This window comes from Chenopodium quinoa, unplaced genomic scaffold, assembly GCF_001683475.1.
Source record: "Chenopodium quinoa cultivar QQ74 unplaced genomic scaffold, ASM168347v1, whole genome shotgun sequence".
NCBI classification, from domain to species: Eukaryota; Viridiplantae; Streptophyta; class Magnoliopsida; order Caryophyllales; family Amaranthaceae; genus Chenopodium; species Chenopodium quinoa.
Genome location: NW_018744790.1, coordinates 2,139,941 through 2,162,990, shown reverse-complemented (window position 1 = coordinate 2,162,990; position 23,050 = coordinate 2,139,941). Strand labels below are relative to the sequence as shown.

The 23,050-nt window shown below is 35.7% G+C and overlaps 3 protein-coding genes and 1 long non-coding RNA gene across 4 annotated transcripts; 1 reads left to right on the top strand and 3 right to left on the bottom strand.

Moving 5' to 3' along the window:
* Positions 1-1,446: 1,446 nt before the first annotated feature.
* LOC110703843 lies at positions 1,447-2,298 on the bottom strand. The gene is made up of 3 exons (XR_002507785.1): positions 1,901-2,298; positions 1,731-1,802; positions 1,447-1,579 (listed from the first exon to the last, which is right to left on the bottom strand). It is a non-coding gene; the product is annotated as an uncharacterized LOC110703843 (long non-coding RNA).
* Positions 2,299-3,326: 1,028 nt separating this feature from the next.
* LOC110703876 (titin-like) lies at positions 3,327-5,741 on the bottom strand. Its single transcript, XM_021881657.1, has 9 exons — positions 5,704-5,741; positions 5,566-5,616; positions 5,264-5,329; positions 5,016-5,183; positions 4,685-4,938; positions 4,304-4,582; positions 4,036-4,209; positions 3,766-3,933; positions 3,327-3,541 (listed from the first exon to the last, which is right to left on the bottom strand). Exons 1-9 carry the CDS (start codon positions 5,739-5,741, stop codon positions 3,327-3,329), a joined length of 1,413 nt encoding a protein of 470 aa, XP_021737349.1.
* Positions 5,742-6,899: 1,158 nt separating this feature from the next.
* LOC110703953 (deoxycytidylate deaminase-like) lies at positions 6,900-10,345 on the top strand. The gene is made up of 9 exons (XM_021881756.1): positions 6,900-7,547; positions 7,690-7,765; positions 8,218-8,257; positions 8,373-8,431; positions 8,505-8,542; positions 8,662-8,725; positions 8,877-8,930; positions 9,405-9,506; positions 10,062-10,345. Exons 1-9 carry the CDS (start codon positions 7,363-7,365, stop codon positions 10,080-10,082), a joined length of 639 nt encoding a protein of 212 aa, XP_021737448.1. The 5' UTR covers positions 6,900-7,362; the 3' UTR covers positions 10,083-10,345.
* A 212-nt stretch (positions 10,346-10,557) lies between these two features.
* On the bottom strand, positions 10,558-17,665 carry LOC110703952 (ubiquitin-like modifier-activating enzyme 5). Its single transcript, XM_021881755.1, has 14 exons — positions 17,476-17,665; positions 15,667-15,735; positions 15,458-15,571; positions 15,180-15,308; positions 14,978-15,046; positions 14,075-14,227; positions 13,911-13,947; positions 12,607-12,689; positions 12,398-12,472; positions 12,040-12,114; positions 11,661-11,747; positions 11,440-11,555; positions 11,096-11,142; positions 10,558-10,958 (listed from the first exon to the last, which is right to left on the bottom strand). Exons 1-14 carry the CDS (start codon positions 17,563-17,565, stop codon positions 10,813-10,815), a joined length of 1,290 nt encoding a protein of 429 aa, XP_021737447.1. The 5' UTR covers positions 17,566-17,665; the 3' UTR covers positions 10,558-10,812.
* Between the last annotated feature and the right edge of the window lie 5,385 nt (positions 17,666-23,050).

The following is a 23,050-nucleotide window of genomic DNA, read 5'->3' as shown; positions in this document are numbered from 1 at the left end:
ATAACTTGTTCTTTGACCTTTTTTGATTCAGAAGTACTGCCCATGAATCGATCACATTGTTAACTACTAATGTATCCCCTTCAAGAGTTTTCATCTCTTCCCTATTGATCGAATTCACTCCATCATAGTATAGTAGCTCACTGCAAAATATCAATTTTTTAAATTTTATGAGTTTATAACAAACATAATGTTAAAGTTTTAATGAAGTAAGTGATGTATACCTTTGATCTTTTCCACTATAAGCATAGTCTGTTACAAGTTTGTTCATTGTGTCTTCATCTTTGAACAAATACTTGTACTTGACCATGTACGGAGATCGGAAAGCAAGAGGAACATTTGGGATTTCCCTTTGTGGCCTAGTTAATGTGACCATATATTAATACAAATATGAATTTTTTTAATAATGAACAAATAATTTATATAAAGAACAAATAGTAATACCTTATCTCTTTTTCCTTTGCAATCTCAGTTTTTGCCTTCTCAGCTTCTCTTGATTTTTTTCTTTCCAAAGTCTTCTCTCTGTCACTGAATAAATATTGAATTATGAATGATCATTTAGTATATTGATAATGAACATTATAAATCTATACACATGTAAAGACCATTTACCTTTGTCCTGTTGTGTTTTTGGAAATTTGAATCTTCTCTGTTTCAATTTCTTTTGAATCCTTTTTTGTCTCACTGAATATAAATATAGTATAAATGATTATTCAGTTTAATGTAAAAGAACATGTATATGTGGAATAATCATTTACCTTTCCTTCACATTTGAAGCATATATCTGTTTCTTCTTGTCTTCTCTGAAATATTAATCATGGTTAGTAATGAAGAGTAATTAATATAAAAAAAACATTATTCTCCTTTTTTGAACAATAAACACTTAAAATATTACTAAAACATTTAAATTAAAATACATAATTTACATATCTTAAATTGTGCATTCCTACCCTAAAGCAAAATATTCCCTTCTGATTTTATAATACATATCCATTACTAACTTCATAAACAAAAACTGTCCAAAATAATTATACTTTATAACCAAATTTATTCTACATGTCCATTCAAAATTATATATTTTCTAACAAGATAGGTCTTCCATGTTTACCCCATGCTTCCTCCTTTCTTGTTTGATTTATCAAGGATATCTTCCATACTTGAACATGCTGGAGATTTCAAGATTGTAGAAATATCTCCAGCAGCTTCCCTATTTTCAGTTGGTGTCTTGGGATCACCAACTTTTGAATCAGATGCTGCAAACAAAATACATGAAAAAAATTTAATATAACTAGAAATGAACATTATACTTAATAATTTGATCATTTATTTGTAATATGTGAACATTGTACCACTCTTTGAATTTCCTTCAACATTTTCTTCTAATGCTTCAGATTTTGAACCTTCACCTTTGTTTAATGATTTTTGTATTAATTTGCATTCACACATATATAGACTTAGTATCATTAAAGAAGAATATCTTACAATCACAAATGTTCATTTAATACTATATAAGTGAACTTTTTACCTTTTTTTGAATTTCCTCCATCTTGTGGTTCTTCAGAATTTGAACCTCCAACTCTTTCTGTTGATTTAAAATATATGAAATTGTTAATGTAAATGAACATTTGTTATTCTGAATATATACTTTTTTGAATATTTAGACTAAACAAACTTATTATTTTATAAATGAACATTATACTTTTCATAATTGCACATAGATATTAAAGCTTTACCCTCTTCTGGCTTAGAAGAAACATTTGCATCAGTTGTTGTTGAAGTTGTGGCTGCAACATTAATCTGTGCTTCTGTGTTCAAATAAATTAAATTTTAATTCTTTAATTATATTATACTCTTTAAATAAGGATATTCAAATTAATGACAGTTTTTAATTAAGCATATTTACCAGTTGTTGGAGTTGGGGGAGTTAAGTTGCAACCCAAACTGAATGCCTTCCTTATATCATATTCCTTCTCATTTCCTATTTTCTTTTTTTTCTGCTTCACTTGCCTCCATTAGTTCCTTCTCAATTTGAGCTATGGCATTCAAAAAATCCTCTGATCCAAATATTTCTTCATCTTGGCTGAGAATTGATTGTTCTCTTGCCATCTTTCCCAACACTTCATCTACCTTCTTGACCAACTGATTCCTAGGGAAGAGCTCTTTTGCCTTAACCAATTTGGTAGAAAGTCTTGCCAAAGATGCACCAACTTCTTGTACCATTGATGCAAATTCATTCATAAAGACCTGTCATTTATAGAACATATAAGAAAAATCATATAAGACATTATGTGTTTTGATATTGAACATTTCATAATTTATAAATGATCATTTTGTACCTTAGGATTGTCTGCAAGCTTTTCTTCTATTCTTGGAAGGACTTTTCCATATCCATAGTTCAAATCATTTTCTGTTTTTATCCTTTCAAGTGACATATCCCTTTTCCAACAAGAAATTATTGGAATTGTTCTTGGTTGTTTTTTGTTCAATCTTTGAACTCTGTCAAAGTAGAACAGCTGCACCAAAACCCATTACTATAAATGAACATATAATATAATACAAATGAACAATTAATATAAAAGATTAAAATTTTAGACAATCGATATTTAACATTTTGTTAATGAACATTCATTGTTACTAAAATGAACATTTTATAATTTACTATTGTGTGTTGTCAACTTACCATCAGAAATTACAGTGGTCCATTGTAGAATCCTTTTCCTCCACTCTTTCTCCATGTCACATGACAACTGATGAGAGAGTCAAACACGTACTGACACCAATTCAAGTTTTTTATTTTTTCTTTGTCCATCATAGAAAACAGAAACTTGAAATGGCATTGGTTGTTTGAAATACACTTCATCAAACAATTCACAGCAACTACCAAAAAGTTGGTGAGAAAATCTTCTTCTGCTGGCCTTTGGTTTTTGAATTTATCACTTGTATATTGAGCAATAATTTGGTTTACAGATGGTGTTTTGCCTTGCCATTTTGACCTCCAATTTTTTATAAATACACCAAAATATTCACTTGCTCTGTCTGATTTGGCTTCAACAATGGGAATGTCTCCCATTGGCAAACCATATACAATTCTCACATCCTCCACCTCAATTTCAATTTTCTCACCTTTAGGCAGCTCAAAACTACAACTACTGACTTCAAAGCTATCTAAAACCCAATGGTTGAATTGTTTGTCAAGCTGAGGAAGTTCTATATCCAACAACGGCCCCAGTCCTATTTCATGCACTAATTTCTTCTGTGTATCACTCATTTTCTTAACCCAATGCATGAATTTGACATGGCCTCCTCTTGTCGAACTTCCAACTTCCTCTTCATTCTTTTCTTCCTCCTCTTCTTTTTTTTTTAGCCACTGAAAATTCAGTTTTCCTCTTCACAATCTTTTTTATTGGTTCCCTCTCATACAGAACCATTCTTTTTTCTTCAGCTTTTGGTTTTTTCAATGTTGTTTTCTTTTCTTGAACTACTTCCACCTCCTCACTTTCTTCATCTTCTTCTTTTTCAGCATCAAAAGCTGGATCCTCACTGTCTGATCCACTATCAGTATTACTTTTATCATCTTCTTCATTTTCCTCCTTTGATTGTTCTTCAATGATTTTTGTTTTCTTCAAAGGGCCTTTAGCTAATGCAGAAGGCCTCTTCTGGCCACCTAAACATTTGATCAATTATAATATGTAAAATGAACATATATATATGAAAGTGTAAATTGCTAGTTTGTATTTGAACATTTAACTTTATTAATATGTTCATTACCTTTTTGTTCTACTTTTTTAAGAATTTTCTTTTCTGCAGGAGCAGAACTTATTGCAGGGACTTCTTCTTGTTCTTCATCCTCTGATGGTTCATCATAAGGCACTTGATCTATGACTTTTCTTTTTTTTGCAGGACTTTTGGCTGATACAGCAGGTCTTTTCTGACCACCTAATTATTTGATCAATTACATTAAGTAAAATAAACATTTTAAAAGTGTAAGATTGTAATTGAACATTTATTGTTTTAGATATGTTCTTTTACCTTTTTAGCCTGCTTTCCCAATAACTGCAGCCCTTGTACGCCCTGTTTTCTCAACAGGTTTCTCTGCAACTGCAGTTGCAACCCTTGGACGCCTAGGTTTTTTGGGTGTTGTTGCTGCTGGTAGGTTTTCAGCAATTGCTGCAGCAGCTGTTGCTATAGCTGATATGTCAGGCAACTTAACATCTGCAAATAAACATTGTTATATAAATATTAATATAGTTGTAATATTTTATTTAATATGATCATTGTTATATTAGAAATTGTACATTTTATTTACCTCGTGATTTACTTCTTGTTCTTCTTGCTGGTGATTGTTCATATTCCTGTTTTTTCTGATTTTCTTCCAATTCTTTTTTCTTTTGATTTTTCCTTGCAACCATTTTCCTTCTTGGTTGCTTTGAATTTTGTGAAGATTCTTCACTCTTTTGAGACAAATTTAACTCTTCAACAGGTTTTATACCTCTCAATATTCTTGTCAACTCCTCATCCCTTTGCAATTCTTCTTGTCTTTCCAATTCTTCTTCTGTTTCATCCTCAATCTCAATTTCTTCACCACCTATACATTTAGATCATTTACAAATTGGTAAATGAACATTTTCAGTATAAGTGTTATTGATTAAAAAAATTTAATATTTAATTTAACAATTATGTACATTACCTAATAGGATTTTTTTTAATTTCAGCAGGGGCCTTCTGTTGTGCATTTGCAGAACTTGTTGCATGGGATTTTTCTGCAGCAGAGGACTTTTCAGTAGTTGTAGCTGGGGCCATTTCAGCAGCAGTGGCTTTTCCAGCAGTATCAACAGTTGTAGCAGGGCCTTTTTAGCAGCAATGACCTTGCTAACAGGAGCAGTTTTCCAGTTTTTTGTCAGTTTTTTTAGTATTCCTTGAGTTGACACTTTTAATTTTTTCCTGGCAACAGATAATTTATGATCAATAATATTGTAAATGTGGAATAGAAACATTTAATAAGTTATATATGTTCATACTTTTGCATTATGTATGAATGTGTTTCTTCAACGGCTGCTGGAGGCTCATCCTCTTTTGGAGGCTCTTCCTCTGCTGGAGGCTCATCCTCTGCTATAGCCTTCACTTGTTGTGTAGGCTGATCCTTTGCTGTAGCCTCTTTTGGAGGCTCATCTTCAGTTGATTGATTTCTGAAAATTAAAAATTGAAAATGATTAAAAATGTTTATCAACTAATATGAAAATGAACATTAGTTGATTTCTGAAAATACCCTGCTGCATCCTTTTTTGGTTGTAGTTGTTCAACCTCTCTTGTGTCTTTCTTAGGTGATTGATTTCTGAAAATCAATTAATTTCAAATAATTAAAAATGTTTATTAAGTAATATGAAAATGAACATTATGGGAATCAAATACCCTGTATTCACTAATTCTGATCCAGCCTTTTCTTGTTGTAGGTGATCAGTTTTTGCTTCCTCTTCAGTTGTTTTTTTTTTTTCTGAGAATGCAAATCATTAGATTATGTATGACAACTAAGAAATAAATGAACATTAAACACATTGAGGTAGAATATACCCTTGATTTGTTGATGCATCATCTATTTTTGAAGTTTCCTTCTCTTGTTCACTGAAATTTTTCGAATGTTAATACATAAAAGTATGATTATGTAACTGTATAAAAATTAATTATTGAATTTTTATTAAGTATTTATACCTTATTGATTGATTTTTCTCTGGCCTTGATCTTGACATTATAAATTTCACTTTCAACTTTTTTGGTTCACTAAAATTTTACAAATTATTTCAATTATGAGATAAGTATTGAAGTAAATGATTGTACATTAAATATTACATATATGAATATTTGTAAGTATATCAACTTACTTGGGATGTAGGTTGTCTCCTAATAAATAGGGTTCCCACTTTTTTATAACTTCATTTCTATCCAATTTGTTGTCTATTTCAGAACATTCTTTTCTCTCATGAATTATAGGATAAGGATTGAACATTCCATTGTCAAATTGCATCAAGTGTATCACTTTAAATGGTACATCACTACAATGTAAATTAATATTGTAAATCATAAAAATTGACATGATGTTTCTATGTTAGACAAATGTACAGAATAGTTCATATAAATGATCAATATAGTTGTAGCAATGAACATTTGTATACACATATATGGATATATATAACATAATATGAATTTTGACAATATAGTGTTTTGTAAATGTTCATTTTACTACACAGATGAATAAAGTATATGTTTTCTATTTGTACAAAATGGAATTTAGAAATGAACAATTAATATGTCAGTAAATGTATACACATAAATTTAGAAATGAACAATTTAGAAACAAACATAAATTGCATGCTGTACACATAATATACAAATTTGAACATATGTATACATATATATGCACACAATCCAATTTGAACATATACTGTTTTGTATTTGTTCATTATATTTCACAATACTATACTTTATATTTTTTTTGGTTGATCATTTAATCAAAATTATGCATACATTCCAATATTAACAGTAACTTGTTTAAATTTTTATTATCGTCTCAGAAATAGAGGAAAATTATGTTTATTTTGAAATTAAATAGTAACTTGTTTAAATATGAGCAAATTTAAATAAATTTATGCTTATAATTCCAAAAAAAATAGTAATACTTACTTTGATTGTTCTGGAACTCCAGTATTTTCAATTTTTTTCCTGAATTATCATCAAAAAGAAAAAATACCAAAAAATTAGGGTTTTGTTTCGCAATTTTCAATTAATTTTACACTAAACATGTAAAACATACTTACTCATTAGATTTTTGGTTTGTTGTTGTTGAAATTTGTCGAGATTGTGCAATTTCGTCTCTTATGTCGAACATTTTAGACAATTTTACTTGCTAATTGCATGTACGAAAATGGAGTAGAGAGAGAAAATGGAGGTTGAGTGAGAAATTGGAGAAAGAGGATGAGAAAGAAAAATGTGATTATTTGAAAAGTTTTTTTTTTTTTTAATTATATATATATATGGGTGGGGCAGTGGGAAGTTACTGGCAGTTTTAGAGGGAAGTTACAGGAATGTGTGGGGGTAGTGATACGGCGTCGTTTAGGAGGGGTGTAGGGATAAATGGCTAAACTAGAGTCTAGCCATAAACAATTAACCAAAATTAGCTCAAACTCGAACTTATTAAAACTCGGCTCGAATCGCATTGTCTGCAGCCCAATGCCCCAAGCCCAAACCCTATATCCATTTCACATGAAATAAACATTTCCCGCTCCTTTTTCCTTCACCACTACAGTTCCTGCCAACTCTCTCTCTCTCTCTCTCTTCTCTCTTCTCTCTCTTTCTCTGTTAACTGGTGAAACCATGAATTCAAGAGATGTTACCTTGATTTCATCAGCTACTGTGATCGGCGCTATCGCATCAGCCATTGTTATACGCTTCTTCTTCAACAACCCTAAGCAACATCGCCGTCAATCTTCCTCCAAATCTTCTAACTCAAATGCTAAACTTTCTTCTCATTCTCCTTTCGATCCTTCCAAGCGCCTAGGGTTTGTTCTCTCTCTGCATCGCTTTCAATTTCAACATATTTCTTAATAAATTTGTTGCGTTTGATTGGTATTGATGTTAATATTATAATTAGATTAGTATAGTTTTATTGGTAATTTATCTGATAATTTGTGGTTTGATTAGGTATATATCTTGGGATGACTATTTTATGGCCATTGTTTTTCTCTCTGCTCAGCGCTCCAAAGATCCTAATCGTCAGGTCTAATCTCTCTATTTTTTTTCTAATCTAATATTCGAAGATTTTTCATGATTTGAGTTGTTAAGCATTTTTCTCTTGAATTGCTGAATATATAAAAATGATGTGAGTGTTAATTTTGTGTAATTATTTGAAATCGTTTAGAAATGCCAAGGCTAATTAATTGGTTGTTAGCTATGTTATTTTGTCGAATAATCTAGGTTGATTGGCTTAATTTTTGAAGAAAAGACCGATGAATTGGTTATGCTTGAGTAATGATTTGAATTCGATTAAAATTGCTTGGACCGACTAATTTGTTATGTTTGAGTAATGATTTCAATTCGCTTTAAAATTTTATGGTTGACTGATAAGTTATGACTGAGCAATGACTAATTGGTTGCTAGCAATGTATAATGCTGATTTTTTAAGTTAAGGTTCACAAAGCTAATAGTGAAAGTTCAAATTTGTTGCTATAGGTTGGTGCTTGCTTGGTCAGCCAGAATGGTGTAATACTTGGTATGATTCCTTGCAAAGAATCGCGTTTGGATTAAAAGCAAAACAATGGATTTTGCTGTTATTTATATTTAGTATTTGTAACTCATAAGCTACATGTAATATGCTATTTAGTCAGGCATTGGCTATAATGGGTTTCCGCGAGGTTGTTCAGATGACAAGCTTCCATGGGCAAAGGTTAGTCTCTTGATTTGAAGCGTGGTTCGAGAAATTATATAATCTTTTTAACAAATCTTTCTTTTCATTTCAGAAGTCGAAAAATGAAGACCCTTTGGAGACTAAGTATCCGTGAGTGATGTTCTCTCTCAAACTGTTACATCTCATTTTTACCATTTCCATCATTGTTTTCTCTTTATTGGGGATTTAGTGTATGTGGTTGTCTCTTTTCCTGAAATATCCTTTTTCAGGTATGTTTGTCACGCTGAAGTGAATGCAATTCTCAACACAAACCATGCATCTGCTGCAGGACAGGTAGCTAAACTAGCCTTTCACCATCTTGAAATTTAGTTGAAACCTGTCTAGTTTACTAACAGCAAAATGTATCCAAGTTTTCGTTTCCAACCTGAATGTATGTCATTGCCAACAAGTGCAGCAGCTGATTTGTTTCATTTTATCTCTGCAGAAACTATATGTTACAATGTTCCCATGCAATGAATGTGCTAAGATAATTATTCAGGTAGCTCTGATGATCCCACTTTTGGTTTTCAACTTTGAAATGTATTAGTTCTTACATGTATCTTATGAGTATGACCTTATTTATTTGCAAGTCTAAAACATTGTATATCCATTCTGTTGTCCTCGAATCAATTTTTTCACAATTGAATCAAATGTAAACTTGAGCTGTAAAAGGTCAAAAGGTTATTGGCAGTGATGGAAAAAAACAAAAACAGCAGGATTTAAGAAAAAAAATCATGATATAAAAAGCATGTAGACTTTAATCTTTGCCTTGCTTAATATCCATGCTTTGCATGATATCATATGATCTGTTCAGATGTCCTTGTTTGATCACTGATTGTGTCAAAATTTTGAAATCTGTGTTTCTTAGCTTAAAGATAATATTATCCATGTCACAATCTGGATTACTATTTAGTTCAGGCACTCCCTACTAAAGCCTTCTCCATTTCTTACTTTATTTGTTTACTGTCTACAGTCGGGAGTTTCTGAAATCATCTACTTTGTGGAGAAGAGGCTTCCAAATTCCGACAAATGTTACATCGCTTCTCACAAACTACTGTCAATGTCTGGTGTAAAGGCAAGCTTCCCTTTTCACTTGAAATGCATAGTTTGTGAATGTTATTAACATTTTAAGACTACTTTCTACCCTGTCTTTTTTGGTTTCAGTATACAAGCTTGAAGCAATCTTTTTTTAAAAATTAAACTAGGTTACAACAATGCAATACAAGCTTTACTAAGACAGGGTTTGGGGAGATAGAGATCTATGTAGTAATGTAGCCTTACACTAAATATGAAATAAGATTCTTAACATGCTGTCATTATATAAATCTTATATAATAGGTGACTAAGATCCCCTTAAAAAATAGCAGAACTAACTCGGCATATGCTGTGGTTAACTAGAAAACATTCTTGGAATATTCATAAGAAGTCTGTTTGGGCTTGAAATCCCCTGATCAAACTAACAAGTGGCTACTGGCCTACTGGGGATCATTATCATTCAAGATTTTTATTGATATTTGCGAACTTTTGAACGTGCTCTTTATACTTGTATCCACTAGAAAGACTGCACCCGAGAGTTAGAAATAGGCTTATATTAAGTCGTGATCGAGTTTCTAACTGGTTTCTAATGCAGGTCAGGAAACATCAACCATAAATGGACCAGATCAGCATAAAATTTGAAGAGCCCTAAGGAGTTCCTTGATGTTGTTGCTGCATTTGAGCCTGTTTGTTTATCAAGTAGTGTTTCAGTGTTATAAACTTACAACTTGAGGGTTATTTGTGGACTATTTCTATCAAATTTTGCTTCTAACTGGACTCAATGTTTAGGGTTATTTGTGAGAATTTTTTTTTTAAAAAAATTTTATATACATACAAGTATCAACTGTGCAATAGAAGCAAATTCAGCTTTGGCGTATCATAGCATGTTCTCCTTTTGCACTTCATCAGCGAACACATGAAACAGATGCAGTAGTATTTGGCTGTCATGCTGTCATTCATCGTTTTCAGGCATTCACTAGAGCAGTATCAGAACAAATTTCACACTCAAAGCCCACCATGCGACTTTGGATACGCATTTAATTTATCAAGCATCAAGATGACTTGCACCAACCATCTAACACTGAGGCAACTGAAACAATAGCTCCCATTTCGGACATTAAGTCTGTTTAACAAGGCACATGCAAAACCATGTACAGTTACAGCTCTAGATAAATCATCAAAATTGTGCTCATAATCTTTGTACAGAACAGTTTAAAGCAGCTTTTTTTTTGCAACAATTGTATACAACTCAATTCCAAAAAGTGCTCAACTTCGGACTTCCTATCTGTTTAATTCTAACATCCTTTTCTAATTGTAAGGAAAAAAAAAAGATCTCAAGAATAACCCTATCCATTAAGCGCCTCAAGCTGTCTACGCAGCTCTTCAAGGTCATCAGTTGAGTCTGCACCTTGTGCATCTTGCTCCAATGGGGGTGCATGTTTGTATTCGTCTGCAGCAGGGAGCTCATGTACTAGACCCTCAGGAAGGGCATCTGAAAGTAATAACATATTAGAAAATGGCAGTATATGTGCGTGGAATGCACTGATTGCTGTCAATACGAGTGTTCAAAAAGAAAAACTACCAAAATTACATCCTTTAATGTATAACAGTAGATTTGACCATAATTACCTGTACTTCGAGTAACCGAATCTTCTGGCTCAGCATCATCAGCAACACTGAAAAATAAAAGAAACATCAGTAAATAAATAAATAAATAAATAAATGTTTTTCAGACACTGCCTATAAGTGGACGCTGATTAGTACTCCATATATTGCCGTCAAGCTAGTTGATTAGTATATTGAAGTCAAGCTAGAATTCAAGACTATCTCAAGCACAAAAAAATAAAATATAATAAAAAAAAATTAAATTTTTTTTTTAAAAAAAAGAAAAAGAAAAAAGCAAACAATCCAATCAGTAGACTACATCAAAGAAGCCATTACAGTGCTTCCATGTAATGCCATTGTAGAAGTACCTGATATTCCATTCATTATCAGCATGGAGAGGAATTTCCTCAGCAACTAATGCTTCTGCCTCCAACTTGGCTTTGGCTGCAGCATCTCTTGAAGGTTTTGCCAACATGTATTCTTTCTGCATACAGAGAACAAATCCAGTATAAAACCAACAAGCTAAACAAATGAGTCCCTGAATATCTTGTTCTTGTAATGCAGAATAATTTCAACTCTGATCTTGTACCTGTCTCTCCAGGCAAGCGGTATTTGGACATTGTGTGTTTGGTTTCATTTCCATAGTTGGGAAGTAGTCTTTCAAAGCATTGTAACCCTAAAATCAAGGAGCAAAAGAGATATTGAGGTTACGTGAGAAAATTAGATTCCTTCTGATAACATAAAGTGGATCAAGTAATGTATACAAAAAAAAAAAATTAGAGAGAAAAGGGAAGTTTATTAAGATCTAGAATACCATCAGTATTGAACAGGACTACAAGTATAATGAGGTGTCAATGAAAACCTTGGAAATTCAAACATAGTCTAGTTATTGAAGCATTCAAAACAAACAAGTGACATCAAGAAACAGAGGGCAACAGAGCATATGCTGGAAGTTTAGTGAGATTTACCAAGTATCGTGAAACTTGTCCAAATTGTAGAAGATATTTGAGTGTATTTTGAACAAGAAGTCCAGCAACAACCCCCTACAAGAACAAGTGTACAGAAACATAGAGAGCAAATCAATGCAAAAGACTATTGATTGCCACTATATCATTTAAGAGGTTGATGTGCGAACATACAATCCTTAAATTGTACCACCAATCTGGATTTTAAAAATGTACTCAATCTAAAAAGACAGCCACTGTGCACAGCTTATATAGCATGAATGTCGCAGAGCATGATGTAGAACTAGGAGATCAAAGAAGTATAGAATGGTATTCAAACAGTATATCTTATATATACTTTAACAGAAACATAATTAACTACCATTGTAGTTGGGAGAGAAGCTGCACAGACGCCTTCACGCTTCAGTGTACGCTCATCAACTCCTGATGCCACAACCTGCAAGGTACCCATAATCTAGCTTATTTACCTTCATGTTCAAAGACTAATGTTATTATATCATCACAAACTATGAAAACTATTAGTTGCAAATTGGATTGTGCACGCGTGATGGCATAAGTCAATGAGCCTACCAGGGGGGGAACACATGCAAAGCAAGCTGTTTCTCCTGGAATTAATAATTGTATATGACCAGATACAGCATCCTCAGAAACACCTGCACAGAATCTTCGTAAGACATTCCCGACATTTATATAAAACTATGATGCATATTTTTCATCACCATGTACACAATATGGAAAAAAAAAAGCTAATTTGCATTTCATCAATATCTGTAGACAATATCACACGAACTATCTAACATGTTATCTGTCATCACACTCATCAGATTGTATTGAAACTATCCTTCTATTCAGTTGTGATCTCTCCCATATTCTGGTTCTGGTAATCTAACCGCTATCATACCTTATGTTAGGTAAGAAAAAATTCATAATGCTCCAGAATTGCTAACACTTCAAATGAAAGGAAAAAAAAAACAGTATAACATCCCAGAAACAAAGTGACAAATAATTCCCTTTTGGCCAAGAATCTAGGTTTTATTTATTTTTATAAATGTGCATGACCAAGAGTATTCATATGAACAGTTGAATGATTATTTTTAAATGGCATTATCATCATCCTCAATAAGTAACACCATACATCTTTCCCTAAATTCCAGCTTAAAAACAGGAACTTAAAAGAACCACACTCTTTTCTTCAAATAAAACAAAATTTTGCAAACATCAAGCATAAACACCAAAAAAAAAAAGAGAAGAAAAAACAGACTCCATAATATTAAATACTATTTGACTCAGCAGAGCTGGTGAAGTCCTAGTAAACAAGAAAAAATCAACTTCAAATTCAGTATTAGATAATATATAGTTAACCATTGTGATAAATTTCACGGGGTGGTTGAAATCGGCATATGTTCAGCTTCACCCAACCATTGTGATGAATTTGTTGCTCCCAAAGGGTTAGTGTTCTTTAATTCTTCCTTTGTTGAGTTGTGTGGCAAAATCATAATGATATATGATCAAAGATGCTTATGGGAGCGTGTTATTGGCCGTTTTTTCAAATCTTGCAGTCCTGTCTCTAGGTTATAAATTTTGTTGTTCTTTTATAAACAACTGAGGAGGTTCTAATAAGTGAAAAACAATAGGGAGAAGAAAGGGAAAATATATATTAATCTTACACAAAATCTATCAGTAAAGAAGAAAGCTGCATATAACAGGCACAAAAGGCATTAACAACTACGGATCAACAGACCATGCAAGAGGTAGTACTTAATAAAACGTGATGCACCTAGTCACCAAAACTGATTCAAGGAATGATTTAACAGAGGTAACACAAATTAATTTACAAAGAATGATTTAACAAGCACAATGATCATGTTGCTCACCAGACTCCATCCATGTCTGATTCAATTCATTGCATGCCTACAAAATAAAAGTACATTCAAGTCAGGATTTCATATTAAAGTTGAACGCATTGAATGCAGGATCCCCGTCATCCAACATCAAACAGCTTAATGAAAACGGAGTTCATGATGATGACAAAAGCAACCTGATTTACGACCATCCTTGCTTCATAATTGTCCACACAACTCAAAACAAGATCCACCCCACATCCTTCTTTATCTAAGCGAAATGTTTTCTTTTTCAAACTAGACATGAAAGTTTCAAATCCATCCACTGTTGTAATGTTCATTGTATAGCTCTGAAAACAAAGAAGGATATATTAGCTGAGACTTCAAACAAAGTAAAAAGAAAAAATATCAACATATTGAGTTTTGATGCAGAGCATCACAAGCCTTCTGTAAATCATATTTTGAATTTAAAACTAATGTATTATAGTTGAAAGAATGGTGATGCAGAAATGATGTAATCTTTGGTAGTCTTGGTACGAGATTCTGAAAGTTGACAAAGACTTGAGATAGGTTCTAGAGGAAGCTTTAAAGAGACAGTGACAACTCTCAAGACAAAAGCCTCAATAAGAATATTCATGATTAAAATGATACAATTCCAAAGTTTGAAAATTAATCTATCAAGGTAGGGAATTCTGAGCAACAATATGTTTTCTTTAAAGTTGTAGCTTCCAAGGAAATCATTTTTCATGCTCTATATCAAGTCAATAGGGAAAAATTGTAATATAGAAGGATAGAAAAAGAATTTTTTTTAAAAAAATGTAATATATGCCTTTATTCATGAAGTAGTAACCACTTCCACAGATGCTGCTAAAATCTAAAAGCACAATTAGGAGAGCATTTCCGCATTTTATTAGTCCCAACAGCACAAAGTCTCAAGTTCTTGGCATCGTCATGATAAGCTTGATGAATAATTCGCTAGACCTCGTAATTTCGCAAGATCAAAAATATTTTGAACATCACTTAATCAGGATATTTCCACCCAGAGAGCAGGAAGAAAAAGTACAGTTTAACAGTTTGGTAAACATCTTAAACACACTTGCCTCAAGTACAACATCAGGATTTATATCAGATAGAGTTTGGACAGCAGCATCAGTCTTCGTCATACCAACCTGTTAACATACAATACAACGCACAGCATGAGGAAAAAGGGTTGCAACAAAGAATTTTGGTACATGGAGCCAAAACAATCTAAGCTCTTCTAAAACAATATATATAGAGAAATTAAAAAGATATGAAGTACACCTGCTCAGGACGGAAAAAAAGCCTATTCATATTAGCCAATTCAACGGTATCATAATCATAAAGCAAAAGTCGACCTATGCCACATCTGGTGAGCATCTCAGCTGCAACACTTCCAACTCCACCTATACCCTGAATTGATGATGCCAAACCATTGAAAAAAATTCAATATTACCTTGTACTAAATAAAATACGGTTAGTAGTTCGAAAGAGGTTGTAGAATCAGAAGAAATCAAGCAATTAAACCTCAAGAAATTGAATGGAAAGAATCAAACACTTACAACAACTGCAACAGAGAAATCCCGTATTCTTTCATAATTAGAGACGATGCCCATTCTCTGAAGTGCCATTAATCGACTGTAAGGATTACTGTCTATAACCTCTGCACTCATATCCTGTTACAAGCACATCTACCCATCAACAAGTCACTAAATAGTCTGATACAGTGTTAAAGTAATGCTGCAATTAAGATTAACAAACAGAAGGTGACCTTGACTTTGGAACGCCGAACTGGTGCTGACTCTGCAAGAGAAGCAAGATGCTCTACTCGAATTCGCAACTGCAAATCAGGAAAATTGGAAAAGGAATATGAAAGATGTGACAAAAGCAGTTAGCAATGTTGTCTCTTGGCATCATAGCAACTAGGTATAATGAATCACTTCATAATTATAATTGAGTATTAGATAGTCTATGTTCTCCCAAAAACAAATTCTACATGGAACCCTAGTACTTTTGTTAATTCTCTTTGCTAGATAAAAAGGAAAGTCAATGGGATAATACAATTTAATCTCATAGTTAAGGAGTTGTAGAACACAAGAATATAAATTATAAATTGGGAAAAAAAAAAAAGATTTATGACTTTACAACATCACTCACCAGAGTTCCCAACCCCCCCCCCCCCCCCCCTTCCACAGAGAAATTTTTGCGTTGTCAGTTTTCCTTCCCAAACAAGGAAGTAACCCTTCTATATGTAGCACTCAAATCACTCACTTCTCTCACACTTCCTTTTACTTCACTAATGAAGATGATAAGCTTTAACACATTGGATTGTCACTTGGACTTTGATTTAGCTAATATGGAGCATCTCATACATCCAAGACTAAAAGCTTTTTGTCAACTGCCACTATATGGCAATTAAAATGAAAAAGACCATGACAGTTTCATTGTGTAAAAACTCTTCTTCTTTAATAGCCTAGACAAAAGGGAAATGTGACATAAATAAAAGAAGAGTGCACCATTAATAAGAATAATTGCCTAATTTTAGGAGAAATGACATACAAAGGGAAAATTCTTGGGGTAAATGAAATATTTGGGGCATTTTTTCCATTCCAAAAAGCACAATAAAAAAAATACAGATATAAAGAACTCTCGCACCATAGTGACTTTTTACTTCCAACCAAGGGTTATACTGTGGAATAGAACAGAATCTTATTAAATGGGAAAAAAAAAAAGGAGATAACATATAGAATATCACAAGAAAGAAAGAAAAAAAAATATTAGCAAGCATAAAGGCAATGCCAATACACCCCTTCAAAATTGTCATTTAAAATCGAACATCTCCTATCCACTCCCCTTCCCACCTTCAACAAATGAAGGACATCGGAGTAATTGTACTCCACATTGAATATATAGAAAGCTAAAACATTCCTTCCAAAGAACAATTGCATCACTTATCATACTGGCCCCTCTCCCACCTCCACATTGAATATATAGAACTAATGATACACCATTGTAAAAATAACTAACACAATCCTTACCCTTAAAAAAAATAATAATAAAATAAATAAATAAATAAATAAAAAATACCAGTCTTTCTTCACTTGTTCACTACTATAGAGTTTGATTGGGCCTCGAGAAATCACATTTGATGATGACTTTAAGCCAAAGCACTTCTAATTCACTTTCCATAATTTATAACAGCAACCCAATTAAGTAGTTATAGCTCAAATTAGATCATGCAACGGCAATTGCATGTAATTATCAATTAAAATTAATTAATGAAAAAAAAAATAGCGGCTTTAATGTAATTTAACATTTCTCATTTTATAAAATGCAATTCTTAGTAGAGGTCAATGAAAGAGCAGCTATAGGATTAACACTGATAAAACCTAAGATCGGCAAAATCCGAGTAAACACACTACACAATTAAGGTCGAAAATGCAAAATTCAGTGAAAATATAGAATCAAACAACAATCGAAACGATAATGCAGTGGCCAGAAAACAAAAAATGGGTGAAATAATGAATGAATTCAATAAAATTGAAGAAAAAATAAAAGAGATGTTGAAGAAGAAATTAACCTGATCCATTGAATTTTGGAGAGATGAATCAGAAGAAGATCGTTTGAGATCGTCAAGATCGTTGAGAATCGCCTTTAGCTCTGCTTCCATGATGCTGTGATTGTTAAACTTTCCGACACTTTTTGTTTTTTGGGACGCCTGAAGTTGTAATGAAGAATTCTCTAAGTCGGGTTAATATGTTGACTCAAGTCTAATGGGTTTTAAATAACGCTATCCAAAATAATCAAAATCGCCAACATTTAGCGTAAATAGATAACCATGCCCTTAGTATTTCACTACTTTCTTCGTTCTTGCCACCAATTACTACCACCTTGACACCATCACCCTAATTGACGACTAAAACCACCACCACCACATTGACCGCCGACGACTACCACTATCACCATCTTGACCGGCGATGACCACCACCACCCTGACCGGCGATGACCACCACCACCCTGACCTGCAACCCACCACCTTTGGCGGGAAGGTGGTGGGGTTTTTTTATTTCAAGCAATCACGGTAATCGGAGCCCAAAACTGGTTACCGTGTGTGGTAAGTTGGTAACCAGAGCCCAAATTCGATTACCGTGCGTGGTAACAGGAGCTTAAAACCGATTACCGTGCGTGATAACCGGAGCCCAAAACCAGTTACCATAAACCAGTTACCATCCACTATAACTGGTTTTGGGCTCCGGTTACCGTGGTTGCTTGAAATAAAATAATAATAAAAAAAACCACCTTTCCGTCGGCCAGGGAAGGTGGTGGCTCATCATAGAGAGGGGTGTGGTGGCTCGTCGGTCAAAAGGGGATGTGGGTCGCCGGTGGGAAGGGGTTATGGGTTGTCGGGAGGATGAAGGGATAGTGAAGTAGTAAGGGTATGATTGTCCATTCACACCAAATGTTGGCGGTGGCGATCATTTTTGTTGGCAGTGTTTAGCAATTCACTTTGCTAACAGCCTTGCTTTATTATGTTGATGTGGATTTATGGGAAAACGTGTTCATCGAGATAATGCCGACTATGTAAAAAAAAAAAAGGGTTATGCCTATTGAAGAATATCGATGAGAAAGATCAATGATTACTCTAGGGATGGCAGTGGGTCAGGTTAAACGGGAGACTCGCCCCAACCCCGCCCAAGTGGGGCGGGAATGGAGGGAGGTTTGGCGGGTGATCGGTATAAAGTGTGCACCCACCATGGATGATGGGGCAGGTATGGATTTTAGAGTAGACCGCCCCCATATTCGCCCCGCCCCATACCCATCTTATACCCGTACCATATATCTTTTAGAAGAGTTTAGAATTTATAAAACTTGATACCCTTTAAGACCCAATAAGCTTGAATAATAAAAGTCCCAATTTTCTTAACCTAATTTGATATCATTGTTATTAATGTGATACAATAGGACATCATGGCAGTGGGTTTGGGACGATTTTAGGGCAGGTATGAGGTGGGTATGAATATCCAAGTGGGTGATGGGGCGGGGATGGATTTTATCTTGTACCCGGTGGGGCGGGTATGTATATGGATATTGTACCCGCCGCGGGTGGTGGGGCGGGGATGGGTATAAGATTTTTAGGTGGGTATGGGTATGGAGGTACCATCATCCGCATCCGACCCGCTCCATTGCCATCCCTAGATTACTCTATTCTAGAGATAGATGGGCATGGGCTGGGTCGGGCTGGCCCGTGGGTGGCACGGGCTCGACACAAAGATGGCATGACACGGCACGGCACGACACAGTACGATGATCGAGGAGTGGGCCATGCCGTGATCACAATTTTGAAAATTCGGCACGGGCACGACACAAATCCGCGGGCAGGCTGTTCATTGGTCCAAGACTGGACCAGACCGAAGACCGAAAAATTAACTTTTAAGAACTGAGACCGGACCAAAAATTTTGGGCCAAAACGACCGGTTTTGGAATTTTTATTAAAGAATTTTTGGAAAATTCGGAAAACAATAAAGGAAAAACAATATTTTAACGTCTTTTTTTTGTATGTTTAGCACAAAAAACCTCATACGACTAATTTTTTTTAAGCTTATTAAGGATAATCTTAATCATTATTAAAAATTTTATGTATAATTTTAAGCAAAAAACTGGTCCGATCCAAGATCGGTTTTTATAGAGTTTTGGATAGGACCGAAAACCGGAAAAATAAATTTCTCGACCAGAAGACCAGACCGATTAGTTTGGTCCGGTCCGGTCCAGACCATTTTTCCGGTTTGGACCAAATTTTGAACACCCCTACCCGTCGGCGGCACGGTACTTTGACCCGCGAGCACGGCCAAGCACGACATGCGGCACGAACTGTGCAAAACGACTACTCATTCGCTGCTTCAAATAAACTAATAATAAAAATAACATAAATAATAAAGAACTATAATAATAAAATAACATACGCATAAATTAATAAAATTATTTAAATAGTGTATCCAGTTTAAAAGTTGTTAAAAAAATATATCGATTTTTTTAAATAAAAAAAACACATGGGTGGTACGGTGACCGGCCCGGTACGGCATGCCAGGCACGTGGGTCTTGTCGTGTCGTGGGCTGGGTGCGCGAAATGGTGGCCCGTCACGGCACGACCCGCCAAAATACAGGCAAGGCACGACCCACGTGGCCCGGCACGGCACAATGCCCACCTCTACTCTCTTCGTTTAATTTTAAGAGTTAGAGCATATATATTTTTATTTATTTTTTATTTATTTATTTTTTTTTTTTTTTTTGAGAAATTAGAGCTAGGTTATGTAGAAAAATGAAACTCCCTCAAAAAAATATAAAAAAAAGGAAACGAAATAGGAAATGGTATGTGTCAAAAAGAAATAGAAAAATGGTGAGCTCAAACACACAAATTTTCAAAAGTAGAAAATTTAAGGAAATAAATATAATCCGTATAAATATTATTCCTCCCGAATTCTGCTTCCGTCAATGTCCGAGAGCTGGTAATGGTTTACCGTCCAATTGCACACCTACACAGCCAATACAGATTAGCTAGCCCAGGGGTTATCCGGGAATAACCACTCCGATGCTAAAGTCAGTACCTTTGTGAGAAGAAAGTGAAAGAAGAGAGAGAAAGTGTTTTTAGAGAGAGAGAGATTCTACCTTTTAAATGGGGATTTGCTTGGGTATTTATAGAAACACAACCAAGCAGGTGCCACCTATACAGATAGGTGGCACACCGACCTTATAGGCAGCAGGTGCCTACGCGACCCCAAGTAACTCTCCACGTGCCAGAGGGACATGCTACGTGACGAGAAGCAGCTCTCCACGTGGCATAGAGTGATGCCGGTAAGGACATGGTTTATTCACAGATTAACGAGGGCTTAAACTGCACAGCACTCTTTTACCGGCTTATCAAGGATGCTACCGATATATCCCGTACAACTAGCCCCCCAAGTGAGGACGTTAGAAAAACTAACGTGCTCACTTGTGATGGAACATGGTGCTTGATTAGGGGATTTTCATCCTCCAATCACCTTTTGACAAGTGGACCAACCAGGTTCCGCCACGTGTCCTTCACGTAGGCAAATAGGAGCCTGCCACGTGTCAATCACAGATACGTCCTCTGCGGACCAATTGAGACACGCCATGTGTCCACCCATGCCAAATGGGAAAACCGGCCACCAAGGCCCAATCCTGTTTAGAGGCCCGGTCAGCCCTAGGTTTACCCTAAACCTAGAGAGTGGCACGCTTCTCAAGACTATAAATACTCCTCTTAATCCTCATTAAGAGGAGGACGAAAAAAAGGACGGAAAAGAGAGAATCAGAGACAGAACACTAATCACTCACGGATTATACATTAAACACTCTCACCCAGAGAGACCTCATTACTTTAATTTCCGTAATCATTACTCCTTAATCACGTACTAACTTGACCGTTGGAGGCGGAGCTCTCAGGAGTCTCCGTTATTTTGCAGGTACAGGCGGCCGGTTCCAGTCTCGGTGTTGTAACTCTCCCGCAGGACATCAGAAAACCCCGAAACATTTGGCGCCGTCTGTGGGGAGAGTACTTCTGAGATGGCATCCAAGTCTGTACCGACTCCTGAAGAGAGGCGTCCCCTAGACGACCCTCAAGTTCAGTCGGACCCTGACACCGAAAGTGAATTTGAAGTGGAAACTCATACAGCTCCAGACGGGACCCTAAGGGCCCGACGTACCCGTCATACCGAAAGGGGGGAACGGGAGCATCTTCAAACAGGAAGCGAGCCAGCAGGCGCCCAGCCTGCTCGGAAACAGCCGACTGATGGGTCTGCTCCCATCACAAGGAACGAACTCATGACCTTCATGAGGGGCTTCAAGGGAGAGATTCAAGAATTGATCAACAAACAGCCGCCTGCTTCAGTCAGAGAGCAGTCGGCCAAAAAACCTTCCACTTCACTGAAGAGGAAGCCAGTTCAAGGGCGAGAGGCGACTCCTCATCCTAAATCCAAGAAGCGGGAGCCACTTGCTCTTGATTTCACAAAATTCCGTTATCCTACGGGAAATAGGAAACCTGTTCGTCACATTCAGGCGGACGGGTCGAAGAAAACATACACAGACGCTCGTCTGCTGTTAGAACAGAAGAAGAGTGACCGACTGTCAGAGTCGGCCTCTACTTCAAATTTTCAAGAAAGTTTACAAAATACCTCCATGAGGCATACACAGTCGTACCATGAGAGTCAGTCAGGCGGTACCTCCCGTCAGTCCGGCTTTCATAGTGCCCAGGCGGTACCAAACCCACCGTTTGTACCGCAACAACAGTATTTTATGCAGCCACCTCCATTTGGTGGACCTGCAGCAAAAAACGTCCAACCTATGGACTGGCAGCTACGGTTGCTTAGACTTGGTGAACAGCCGTCGGCCTTCTCCAAGGAAATTACTGAAGCCGTTCAGCCGGCCAAAGTAAAAAATGTACTAGTAGGCGCCTATGACGGCACTACTAATCCGGAAGACCATCTGATGGCATTCACCAACCTGATGTACCTTCAAGGGTTGGATGATCCCACTTGGTGCAAGTGTTTCCCAGCGACTCTCAAGGGAATCGCACAGCAATGGTTCGGCAACCTGCCGACTGGTTGTGTAAACAGCTTCAGGACGCTTGCTTACTTGTTTGCCTCCAACTTCGCCATGAACATCCCTGCAAAGAAAACGACCCTTGATTTGGGAACAATTCAGCAGGGTGAGAAGGAGGGGCTTCGTTCTTACATCAGGCGGTTCAACCTGATGAGAATACAGATTCAAGGGTTACCGGATGAGGTAGCCTATATTGACTTTTTTAGGGGTCTCAAAGACGGGTCTACCTTCAAATTTGACTTAGTTCGAAAAAGGGTGGCGACTCTTCAAGAGGCCTTGATTGAAGCAGAAGCCTATATACAGGCGACTGATCTGTGTACGATAAAACAGTCGGACGGGAAAAGGTTCGACAAAAGAGAAGGACGACAGAAACAGTCGTCTAACAAAGATGAGAAAAGAAAGGAGGTCTGGGCGGCTGATTCCTCTAAACAGCCGGCCCAGAAGAAGAAAAAAGAATTCAAACCATACTCCCCAAAGTATGTGTTTAACAAGGATAACCAGTTTATCCTAAAAGAAATAAAGGGACGGTTCTCAATTGAGAA